This window comes from Mytilus edulis, chromosome 3 (genome assembly GCF_963676685.1).
Source record: "Mytilus edulis chromosome 3, xbMytEdul2.2, whole genome shotgun sequence".
Lineage (NCBI taxonomy): Eukaryota > Metazoa > Mollusca > Bivalvia > Mytilida > Mytilidae > Mytilus > Mytilus edulis.
Genome location: NC_092346.1, coordinates 34,409,023 through 34,422,614, shown reverse-complemented (window position 1 = coordinate 34,422,614; position 13,592 = coordinate 34,409,023). Strand labels below are relative to the sequence as shown.

The window sequence follows — 13,592 nt, the reverse complement described above, 5'->3', positions numbered from 1 at the left end:
AAAACTTTGTTACTAGTTACCTTGTGACTTCATTCAATTATATTTGGTTTTACGTCCAGTGGCAACTATTGCATAGATACCAAGACTATAACATGTTGTCGTTGGTTTTTGCTTGTCATATGTGTTAATTGATTTTTTTATATAGTAAGCGTTTTAATCGGGATACATATCTCTTAGAGACCTCGAGCCAACCAGTCTTTAAACTAACTACTAAAAGTAGGTTTGTATTGCAAAGACATTCATTAAAAGTAATTTCAAAATGACAAGACAACTTTTTAGAAAAATCTAGTGAATTGACGACAGGGAGAAAACAAATAAAGAATTTAATATCGCACAATAACTTAAGATGTATGTAGTGTCAAGGGTTGTCATTTTTTAAAGAGACACGTGATTTGGTGCTATCCAAGCTCTTTATGAGGGACTTTCATTTTTAACTTTCCTCTGAGTTCGGATTTTTTTGTGATTTTACTTTTTACTAGAATAACATTATTTTGTTTGGTAGTTTGTTCTAAATCGTGTCGTTAGATATTCTTTGAGTCGAGACACAGCTATAGTTTAGAGATGTCGAAATAGGAGTTGCTCATAGATGAATTGCATTATCTTAACAGATATGGTATTGAATTTACTAACACGACAACAAATCAACAGTGCTTATAATCCACTTCACTTGGACAAATAAAATAATAGTTGTCTCATTGGCAACCATACCACATCTTTTTATTATCTTGTAATGTATTTGAATCTCGATTGCGTATCTATAACAATTTAATACTTGTAATGTTTACATGCACGAAATCAAAATGTTCTCCGTTGCTCAGTATAAAACAGCAGGGAAAGACTAGCACAATGTGTATACATGTACTTATTTATGATATGATTTACAATAACTATTTTTTTATATGTGGTTGCATACTTTATTAATAAATTGAACAATAAATGTCTATCTATTTTTTAATATATATATGTTTTACTGAGTCGCAGCATGTTTATTAGCGCTAGTTATTAATGTATCACCACCAATACTGTATGATGAAGATTATTCAACTACATCACTATTATCAGCAGATGTTTCACTTGCACTTTCTTGCTCTATTTCCTCTTCTTCTTCCTCTTCCTCTTCTTCCTCTTCTGCCTCTTCTTCTTCCTCTCCATCATCTCCTTCTTCTTCCTCTGATGATGATTCCTCACTATCTTCTTCTTCTTCCTCTTCTTCTTCTCCTTCTTCTTCTTCTTCTTCACTGCTGTCATCCTCTGAATATCAAAATTAAATCAATATATTTATATGAACTATACATGTTGAAACAAGAATCAAATTGCAAAGCAATTTGTATTTTCATTTGCGTTATAACTTGGCAGAACATCCCAGACGTATCATTATTAAATAAAAAAACTATAAAGGACACAAAATTGAAATAATTACAAATTCATAATTCACCCGACAACATTCCTATGAGATACAGAAACAGTACAAATACGAATGCAAAAATAAAGAAATGTGGTAAGATAGCCAAGGAGACCATCAACTAGAGTTCAAATGAAGCGGTAGAAACAATTATAGGCTTTCAAAGACCAATAAAAGGTAAATAAAAGAAAGTATTGCACCGCCATAATTTTAAAATATAAGGTCATATATATCACACGTTACGGAGGTTGGACTACCTAAAAGATTATCATGTCAGAGGTATAATCTGTAATAGACATGGAAAAAACTAATATATATGCTTGCAATTTCAAGACGTCAATAAGCCTCGGTATGAGATTGGTACTATTTGTTAAGTTTATACAATACACACCTTCTTCTTCGCTTGCTTCTTCTGGTGCTTCAGGGGCGACTAAAAATTAAAAAAAAATAGTTGATTATAAAGAAGTTTTGAATTGGAGGTCTGAAACTAATATGCATGAGTCCGAGACGTCGATTAAAAATATGGTAAAATTGATAAACTTCCGTATTTTTTACATAAAGTTATAAATAATCGGTTGTTTTATTCATCAAATATTAAATTGAATAAGTATAATCAACAATGAACGAGAGAGGGCTAAGGTGATCATAGAGAAATATGTTTCTTAATTTAATGTAGATATATATGATATATAACATGACATCTGCTTCCGGGTTCGGGATTTTCTCGCTGTGTAAAATATGAAAATGTCGGCATTCGGCTGTTTAAGCTGTTTCGTCGGATAGGGTTAACTTTAACACATTCCCCGTTTTCATTCTCAATTCTATCACATATTGGTTACGTTATAAAACACGAGGAAACCTCATTTGTTATCAACACAACTTAATGTAATGGAAATCGGAAAGGTTAGGGTACGGGTACACAAAATTGTTGACAAAACTCTTAATCAAACAAAACAAACCGTTTTTTAGCAGTTTTTCATGTCAAAGTCATAATGAGATTGAAACAGGGCAAGACGACTCTTAGAACTGGTTTGAGATTGATAACATGTGTTTAAGGTGGTTCCTAACACTAGTACAGGGAGATAACGCTGTAAAATCAGATAAACGTTTTAATCACATTGTATTGTTACGGAAATATTAAGCTTCCCAATAATCACAATTAGTGTTTGTCAAAATGAAATTTTTCGGATGAAATTGTTGGTTCAAACTTTTTAAATTTTTATATTTTTGTTAAAAGGTCAAATAAATATTTTGTAAAAAAAAAAGAAAAAAAAAATGAAAAATAAACGAGCCAAATTACTTTTAATCAAGGTGTTGAGTACCACCTTAAATCAATCGATACACACCTTCTTCTGGCGCTTCTACAGCTACTGCTGGCGCGTCCGGAACCACAACGGCATCTAAAATATGAAGATAATTATATATGATTTTGCTAAATTCATATTTTACAAAGAATAGACATACATAACTAAAGCGTATATAACATAAACGAAACAAGTATAATATAGCTTTTATAATTAATTTCTTTTATTGAAAGTCACATTGAACGCATAGATATAATTAACGATACGAACGAGAGGGAAAAACAAATAGATACGATAAAATATAACTTTATATATTGAATAACAAAAAACTAAATGTTACTTGTCTGAGCATTTTGAACGAAGATAAAATTTGACAAAAACGAATGAAATATTTTTACAAATACAACATAGTGGATGCTTCGTGCACATTCTTAAAATAAAGAACATAAATATCTTCCATACCGCTTTTCTCCAATGCAGGAGGATCAATCACAGCAGGTTCAACCGCAGGCACTGGATCACCTGTAAATTAATACAATTAAATTTAATGTCTGTCGAATTCAACATGGATTATTGTTATCCATTTTCTTTCACTGGTTTCATTTATTTTACTTCTTTTTTCTGTTTAAAAATAAAAGAACTTTTCTGAAACCAATAGTTTAAGATTACAATTAGCCGAACACTTTTCAAGTTAAAATTTACTACTTTTCAGATTTATTAAAATCAATTTTTAAATTAGACTATTATTTTTCTAACAAAAATGCAAATATTAACCATAAGAAAATACATACAAAATGCAAACATTACATGTGTATAGCTACATAAATTAATGTAAATATTGACACGTGACAATCAATGAGTATGTAATTTGTCCTTTCAAGTGTGCAGCATATTTATACAGTTTTGAAATAATATTGAACCTTGAATAAACAATGTGTTTATAAAAGAATTTGCGAACTGAGTTCAACTCAGGTTCATCATAAGACTGTTATTATTGACAAAACATTAGACATACAAAAAAATAAGATACACTATAAATAACCTTATCTTTGTTTTTATATTTGTGTCACATAAAATACACTGTGACACAGACAAGCAGAAACAAAAACGAAAATACACCACCAATAAAAAAAAGAGTAAGCTAACTTAGTTTTTAATGAAGACTTTATGTTTGTCATAAATAGAATGTTTTAAACATAATTATAACGACGATAACATTGCGTAATCGGCATGTAGCTAGAATCATTTAAATATAATTACATTAGATGTATGTTTTATTATAATACGTTATTCTGAATGACTGCACTGCAATCTCGCGTTATTCCTTCATAATCAACTTCATAACAGAATAAGATTTATCATTCATGATGACACGAGGTCTCACAACAAAGTGCACAGGTAAATTCAATAAAAACTTGATAAAAATCGTGTTTTTATGATCCTAGCTATAAAATGTAATTATAAGTATTGAATGCTTCTTTTTGTAACTTCTTGATAAAAATCGTGTTTTTATGATCCTAGCTATAAAATTTAATTATAATATTAGGTAGTGACTGGTTCTTTTTGTAACTTCATAGGGTTGTAAAAGCGTTGACCGTGCGCACATTTTAGGGATGAAGCGCTTCCGCGCTTCATACAAAATGTACTTCGGTCACGAAAAGTTACAAAAAGAAGCATTCGATTCTTAAATGCATTTTGTCTCTACTTTAATGAAATGTAATTACGGGACATATTGATAGTTAAATTATATCTACCTTTAGTATTAAAATATAACTATTTAAACATGATTGATTTTTGTTTTTCAAACTTTTTACTATATTCATTGCGATTATAATACATCTAGTGAATTAATATGCATTGAATTATAATGAAATATTTGTGACTGTACGTTAACAATCTTTAAACTATTTGTATGATTATATTAATTATCATAGCCTTTAATATGTTTAGATTTAAAATTGCATTCTAGCTGTCTCTCCATAATGCTAATAATCGAACGATAAGTTGTCTAATATAAGTTGCAATAAAATATGAAAAAAATATAAAAAAATGATTTAACCAGGTCTTCCGAAAAAATATTTTTTTGGCGTAGCTTAAATTGAAAATTTAATTATCAGAATTGAATAGATACCAGAAGATGTGGTATGAGTGCTGTAAAAGTTAACCATTAGGGGTCAAAGAACGGCTTTAACACGGAGTCTTGGCTCACACCGAACATGTTCCTGACTTAAGACAGTTGCAAATAAACGTATGAAAAGGTATCTTGTTAAAAACTAAAATATCAGTAGAAATCGATAAATTAAAATATAAATCTTAGAAAATATTTTAATACTTCATGAAATGAATTTAAAAAAAAACTAATGTTACAAGAGACTTACCGGCAGCAAACATACAAGCAGCAAAGGCACACAGTATTACGAAAACCTTCATGGTGGATGAGATGTTTCTGGATTGTTGTTGTTGTGTATATGACTGGTAGACAACCGTTTTGCAATTGCTGTTCTAAACTACTGCATTTTATACCCCAGTAAGGTGTAACATCTGTTCTGTAATACGTGGGCTACCTTCGATTCTTCCCTTATCATATATTGTATTGAAACGACAGATTGATACTTTAAATTGATTTCTAGTTAATATATTACCAGTAGATAACTTGCGACGAACAAAATTTAATTATACATTATTACAATATTTCAAATTATCCACTGTTAAATACATATGTTTTCAAAAGACTATTTAATTGTATTGAGTACAATATTCAATGCATTTATTAAACACGTAGTATACCTTTATATCAATTTTTGTTGAAATTCAAGAGCAAAAAGATTTTAATCAAATTTTGTATTTTTTTCTTCTGTTTTTACCACAAATTCTGATTCACACTACTGCAAATTTAACACTGTAACTAATTTGGACCTGGTATCATCGGATGCATATACATCTATCTTAATTTGTTTGACTAAAAATATTATTTAAATAAAATCGTTTTCTTATAATTAAATGGTTAAGTTTTTTCTGTGCCAATTTTGATTTAAATTCACTTAATTAGATAATGACACCTATTTTTCCATTTCGATTATCTTAGTTTGAATAAAAGATTATAAGTATTAAAATTGAAAGTTTGAAACAAATACAGTTATGTTGATAACAATACATGAAAATTAAGAAAAGCTATAATATCAATGACACTTTGCAATAAGATCTATTTTTTTTTTATTTCGACGCGATATAATTTCATTTTCGAGGGACCTGGGGTTTGATGCTATGCGGATTTTTTATATATAAAAATATAGAGCGCTGGACATGAGGCTAAGCGATTGGTGCTGTAGTGTATCAAAGGTGTGAGTTCGAATCCCACTGAGGAACGAACAAAAAATTGTCAGTAGAAAATCTAACTCTAACACTGTTTGGAGTAATTTTCAGACTTATATATATATATATATTATTTTCTGTGACTGTATCTTACATTAATTTGTAGGATCCTTTACTATAGATAATTTAGCTGATCTGTAACAATAACATCTTCATGCCTTATATATCATGTACTGTAGTACGCCGCTAGATTAAAACTGACGTGGAAAGGTAACATATGGCCACCGAAAGCTCTTTTATTGAGAGCCCAGGTGGTCGTGTGGTCTAGCGGGACGGCTGCAGTGCAGGCGATTTGGTGTCACGATATCACAGTAGCATGGGTTCGAATCCCGGCGAGGGAAGAACAAAAATTTTGCGAAAGCAAATTTACAGATCTAACATTGTTGGGTTGATGTTTAGACGAGTTGTATATATATATATATATATATATATATATATACAACTCGTCTAAACATCAACCCAACATAAGCCATTGATGAGAAGCAAAGACTAATACTTTATATATATTATAAGTACGTCTGAGTCAGTGACAACTCTACAACAGATGTATCCATCGGATCGCCATCAATGATAGTGATACATGGCTGTGTACATAATGTATATACAACTCGTCTAAACATCAACCCAACAATGTTAGATCTGTAAATAAAGCAAATTTTTGGTTCTTCTCTCGCCGGGATTCGAACCCATGCTACTGTGATATCGTGACACCAAATCGCCTGCACTGCAGCCGTCCCGCTAGACCACACGACCACCTGGGCTCTAAAAAAAGGAGCTTTCGCTGGCCGTGTGTTACCTTTCCTCGTCAGTTATATACAGGCTTTTTCTTCATCCCATTAGTCCGACACCTTAGTACGTTGGACAACTCAACAGTGCAACACATGTGCAAGCCCTTTACATCAAAAATACAGTTCATAAAATCGGGTATCAGAACATGTGTTTATTTTCGCTTATAAGTATACAAATTAAATAGAAAAGACAGCACTACTCGTTTGGTACATGTATGTAAGAGTTCCCATAAATAGTAGGCAATCTAGGTCTTACAGCATTTTGCTTTATTGCTTGAGAGTGTGACTAGTTATTTCGTAAATTTAAACAATCTGCTTAAAAGGGAATTTTATTGATTAATTGAAGTTTGTTTTACGTCCAGTGGCAGATATTTCATGCATGTTCAGGGCAAAAATCATTTAAGTTAAATAATTAATATAATAAGTTGGTCCTGAAAAAGGATATCGCCCGGACTGAAGGACAGAAAATTAAGACTGCCTCTGGAAAATGAGGATATATTGGACAGACATCATACCGGACGTGGCCGCGTGTTTATACATCCCTAACAGTCATACAGACGCTCCATATTGGCAAGGATTCTATGGACGGTCGTAACAAAAGACCAACATTGAGCATCTGTCTGTCCTATTATCCAAATCGCAATGCGGCAAATGTTTTTTTGTGGAGGGAAACCAGTGCCCGGAAAAAACCACCGACCTTCGATAGGAAACTGACAATGGTAGTCAATTAAGATTGAAGTCGAGTGCACCGGTACGAGCGGGGTTCGAACTCTCAACCTCAGTGTTGACTGGCTAGTGATTACAGTAGTAACTTCGTGGACCACTAGGTCACCGAGGCCCTTTGTGTGACCTTATATGTAGGTGACATTTTGTAAGGCTAAATTTTTATCAAAGAGAGACGAAAGATACCAAAGGGACAGTCAAACTCATAAATCTAAAACAAACTGACAACGCCATGGCTAAAAATGAAAAAGACAAACAGACAAACAATAGTACACATGACACACCATAGAAAACTAAAGAATTAACAACACGAACCCCACCAAAAAACTAGGGGTGATCTCAGGTGCTCCGGAAGGGTAAGATGTACCCCTATTTTCCAGCGACATTCCAAATGTCTAGTCCATCATTCCGGTCGACCCCTAGTACAGCATACTTACTGATAATCATGGTTATTATTAATAAGTTCTCATCCTGAACATTTATGAAATATTTGCCACTGAACGTAAAACAAACAATTATCAATAAATACTAGTTCTCTCTTTCATATCTTCTTTGTTCTAGCCTCATACATGTATGAAGAGTATTTACATCATCATGTGATACACACAACTATAAAGAAATTAATAGTGATTGCCCTGTAATGTCAAAACAAAGAACAATACTGATTCTTAAAAAAACAGTTGTGCCAACTTTTCATGAAGCAAATGCGTACATTTGGCTAAAATTTAAAAGACCAAAGAGAAAAAAACAATAGATCAAAGGAAAATGCCGCCAAAAAATCATGAACATAAGCGAGTATTAAGCGTGAGACGTGGCAACCCTCTAAAACATCAATAAACGTAATCAATAGATTCCTTACGTCGGCAAATAGGTTTTTGCTGTCTTCTCGATGTATTTGCATTTGCTTAAAAACTCAATTTATAAAGTATTAGCCTTGCTTCTCATCAATCGCTTATTTTGGTTTTTTTCCCCTGAACTTATCTGATCTAGGTTGATATATCATATACAGAGAGTAGACATGTTCCTGTGGCGGTTTCAGCCAGAAGAAAAATAAATATAGGTTGATACGCGAGGAATTCAATTAAATATCCACATTTAACAAAACTTGCTCAAAAGCTCTACATGTATAGCCTGCTTTTCCCAACGTTTGGTTTATTATGAAACAAAGAATAACATTATATTCTGACTCTGTTTATTTCAATTTATTTGTATAATTTTATGTTTAGACTTTTTTCTACAAAGACTGTCATACAAGTGAGAAGTTTAGCTAGCTATATAATCAGGTTTAATCCACCGTTTTTGTACGTAAAAAACTGTCCGTACCAATTCAGGAATATGACAGTTGTTATCCATTTGTTTGGTGTGATTGAGCTTTTGATTTAGCCATTTGATTACGTACGTTCCGTTTGAATACTCCACGGAGTTCGGTATTTTTGTTATTTACATTTTACCAGAACATTTTCATATGAAATTAATAGCGTTCTTCTTTTCGTCAAAACATCGAAGAGATCAAGTTTGTAGTAAACGTTATTGCTATTGAGAAAAAATTATGATAACACTTTAGAGAGAAACTACAAATTAGCTAAAAAATGCAGTATTATAAACCAAGAAATAGAAGTTTAAGTTATTGTGCCCTGGTATTTTTTTTTCTTGTCTTTCGTTTTTGCTTATGTGCTTCGTCTGTATTCCTTTTGTTTGTTCACACATTTGTTTGTTTTTAGTGATTAAGATTATACACAATATAGACTGCTGGTTCCATATTTTTGACATTTTTACCTATTATTTCTGTTTGTTTTGTTCACAAATCGTTGTCAATATCATGTCGTTTTATGCGACTGTTATACAACTGAGAGGTTTAGCTACTATAAAACCAGGTTTAATCCTAAATTTTCTACACAATAAAATGCCTGCAGCAATTTATGAATATGCCAGTTGATATCTGATTGTCTGATGTGATTCTTTTTTTTAATTTATTTTGCCAATGATTACGGACTTTCCGTTTTAAATTTTCCTTGGAAATGTATAAAACAATATTGACTAGTATAGCACATTGTACATTTAATTGTTTATTCAAATGGCAAAAATGCAATTATGCATTCAAATTGAAAATAAGTAAATTGCAAATTTTATAAAGGTGACTCTATAAAGTGTTTTGTTTCTTCAAATTAGTTTGTAGTCGTTAAAGATGAAAATTTTAGATAATTCAAGCCCATTCCAGTCACATTGTTAACAATAATGATTAATCTATGCATTTCTGAATGCACATTGTTCTGTTTTTCTGGAAAGAAGCTTTGTATACAACAAAAATGATTGTAACAATATATTTATTTTAACTTTACAGAAGAAACCTAAGAAGGAAGACGGTCCAATGAATTTTACTGCCAACACAACTCATGTGGCTGTGGCTTCTGAAGATTTCGATGTTGAACTTCCCGATGAAGTGTTTAGAAAGGTTGGTTCATCATGTAATTCATGAACATGTGCATTTGTTATGTGTGTTAAATAGACCTGTTAAATGGTAAAAAGAAGATAGAAGATAATGGGAAGCACTATGGAGTATCAAAGGGGTTTATTGAACAACTGTTGAAACATGCAAAATTTATTCGGATATATATTTTATAAAAAGAATGTTAGAATTATACAGATTTTTATAATTTGAAGTTTAATACAAAAGATATAGGACAACATACTAGGTTAAATTTTCTGAAGATTTTTATTTGTTCTCAATTTTCTTTTCTGGTTGGTAAAAAGTTGGTCTTTCAACATAAAATCTATTAAAATAAATATATAGTATTAAAAAAAATATGTGTTTAGTGTATCTTGTCATTCTACATATTTATAATATAGGAGTTTGTCTTTTTATTTCCATAAAACACAATTTTTTTTTTTATCTAGTTGATTTAAACGCAGTCTAGTAATATTTTAAAAACACATCCAGGACGATCTCAATCTAGCATTGAATAACAACAATGCAATTGTTTTTCCAATGCTTCGTCCGAATCTCAATTTCCCTTTGTTTATATCGCCTAGGGAAACCTACAATGTAAAAAGCTTGGATTTATCTTAGCAAAAATGAAAGACAACAAAAACGCATAAGACCAAGCGGTTTTTAAAAGCATGCATTGTAAGATCAGAGCCATTTGAATACAGAATGAATGTTCTTAAGAACATGATTACTTCTGAATTGACTTTTGTTAAGTGATTTTTTTCCCTGCTCCAAACGTCAGAATCAGCACCATATTCAATTCTTTTCAAATCATGTTTCCTCGTTTTGATTATTTTAAGAGTAAAATATTACCAACAAATATAAAACAAAAGAAGATGTGGTATGATTGCCAATGAGACAACTGTCCACAAGAGACTAAAATGACAAAGACATGAATGTCTGTTTTGCAATACATAATGAATGAATCACAAGCATCCATTTCATACAGATTTTAAAGATAATAAAATTAAGTCTTCAATTTTGAGAAACTGTTTGGATTTTCATTTTTTAAAAGTATTATCAAACTAAGACTTATTATAATTTTTCAGTATGCCTTTTTCTACATGTGTAAATTCGTAAAGTATTTTTTCGAACAAAACCGAGGCAATACAAAATTTTAATTCAACATGCGTCGGTGTACAATGTCAGTTATTTGAAATATAATTGTATATAACACAATTAAAACATGTGTTACGTATCCAACACAAGGAGATGCAATTTTTGGAAACAATTGCCTTATAGTGGTTTACAATAAATAATGATAATGTCAGATATATGAGACGGTACTTGAGATGTATGTTTCAATTGCTATTGACGGATTGACAAATAGTAGCATTTTAATATAGATAGCCTATAACCTACTAGAAGATACAATCATAGTAACCTGTACCAACTCATGTTACTTTATTTAATTTGCTGATAATTTTGTATAACATATTAAAAAAAATTTACATAAAAACTATTTTTCAAATTTTGATACAATCAAAAATCTTTAAGTGTAATTATTGTCAGATTTATTTAATTTTTACTGCGTAAACAGCACAACCTGTTTCACCAATTCTTTTGAAACCTTTTTGAAATTGGAAGGACAATATATAATATTGACTTAGATTGACAGATACGTACCCGAATTCATCAATATTTCGGATCAATGTACTTGTTCACACGTGGGTTGTTAGGGGTACATAAGCAATGTCGAATCACATGACACTCAAACGGCCGGAGTCATGGCGGCACGACACGGAGTTTTCCTCCTATTGCTTGTTATAGTCATACAGACAGTTGGTAAGATACATTTTTAAAAACGTTACGTGAAATATCAAATGCCAGAGTTTCAGGCATTTGATTTGTTGTTAGAGTTGATTCCCTTTAAAAATAAATAATTTAAAAAATTTGTGCACTTACACCTAATCTTATCTTATTTAGATAAAAACGGAACATTTTACTTAAAATAAACAAGAGGGTGTATGCGTTTGAACATCGGTGGAGAAATGTTGCATAAATCGATAACCATCCTACCTAAATGTTGAATTTAAATTATCATTTTCTTTACTCATGTTTCTCCTTAATTTGATTGATTTTTCATTGTTCTGTATGGGGGTTGGTGTTCTCAGTCAAATGTATTGATTTAAAGTCGAGCAGAATACATTTAGATACAAATTACATATATGCAGATTTTTAAAGACAGCTCGTCATAATTGCAATCCAATAGTAATAATAATAATATCATATATTATATACAAGTTTGAAATTGTTTTTATGTTTATACAAAGTCAAATATAGTATTATGTATCGACGTAGAAAATACGAAATATATAAAATATACTAGTTTGAGATACATCTACAGAGTTTGGGTTTTGTTGACAATTCCTTTTTGTCTCGCTCCACTGATCACGTTTTCAATTTATAGTACATTGTATGCGGCGTGTTGCAAGTGCGATAAATAAGTATACCTTTCTCTCGATTATTTGTACTGACCTTTCGATATGTATGTCCAGTATTTACTCATCTATGCAAAACTGTAAATGCAATTAGGAGCAAATATAAAATCGGCGAAAATTAAAAAGATGAAATCGGCGGAAATGAATGAATGAAAATTTTAGAAATTGGCGCTAATGTCCCACGGCCATTGCATTCCTCTGCAAAAGTACTGTTATCATTTGAATAATACATATTCAGATTTGTGCCATCGGATTACGGATTTAACCAATCAAGATACTAGTAGTTCAGTTATCGATTTTTTAAAACTGATTCAGCGTTGTAGCTTCACAAATGAGGATTTTTCTATCCATAAAACAAGCCATTTGTATCGATGCTGGCCAATCAGTTTTTTGCGAAGGGACAAAAAAACGTAAAACTCGCATGGTTTCTAAATTGAACAGAATGTTTACAAAATTGAGGCTTCATATCTATGTTGCGTTCAATATCGTAGCAGCTAGGCTTACTACACAATCAAAAGTCAGAAATCGTCGTAGACCTATGTAGTTGCTACGATATTGAACGCAAACCCAGCACAGAAATGCTACTTGCACAACGAGTCATAAAATCGGTGATACCTCGTTCGCATGCAGTGGCATTGTGTTATATAAAACAAATGGAAAATCCTTTCATTTATAAGACTTAGTGTGCTCTCGGTAATCTGATAATTGACGTGCTATATGGTGGTTATATTTAGACAAGCAATTAAAACACGATTTTGTTTCATTTAGAAAAGCGGTAACTTTGGTTCAAATATGACAAAATAAGCCAACATACAGCGTTTATGTATACTATTGTATTGTATAAGTCAATAATACAACCCCATAGCATGTACCATGATTTGAACAAGAAACAAGCAACAGGAAGACCGTAGAGTTCATTGATATATTCAATCCGAATGTTTTATTTATGATTATAACGGTGTCACATGGCCATCAAATGAGTTCGTTCTTCGTTGTTCCTGTCGGTACTTTATTGGATGTTGTGTCGTCAGGAATAGAACGAAATTTGAATTCCTCTAAGATTCATGACATGCGTAT

The 13,592-nt window shown here is 31.5% G+C and overlaps 2 protein-coding genes across 2 annotated transcripts in view; one reads left to right on the top strand and one right to left on the bottom strand.

Moving 5' to 3' along the window:
* Positions 1-890: 890 nt before the first annotated feature.
* On the bottom strand, positions 891-5,238 carry LOC139516290 (parathymosin-like). Its single transcript, XM_071306321.1, has 5 exons — positions 5,085-5,238; positions 3,169-3,228; positions 2,749-2,802; positions 1,794-1,832; positions 891-1,251 (listed from the first exon to the last, which is right to left on the bottom strand). Exons 1-5 carry the CDS (start codon positions 5,134-5,136, stop codon positions 1,037-1,039), a joined length of 420 nt encoding a protein of 139 aa, XP_071162422.1. The 5' UTR covers positions 5,137-5,238; the 3' UTR covers positions 891-1,036.
* Positions 5,239-11,757: 6,519 nt separating this feature from the next.
* The window catches only part of LOC139516285 (zonadhesin-like), a 119,336-nt gene continuing 117,501 nt past the window's right edge, over positions 11,758-13,592 (top strand). The window contains exon 1 of the mRNA XM_071306290.1: positions 11,758-11,859. Coding sequence (XP_071162391.1) covers positions 11,802-11,859 — 58 coding nt within the window. The 5' untranslated portion in view covers positions 11,758-11,801. The remainder of the gene's footprint in view (positions 11,860-13,592) is intronic.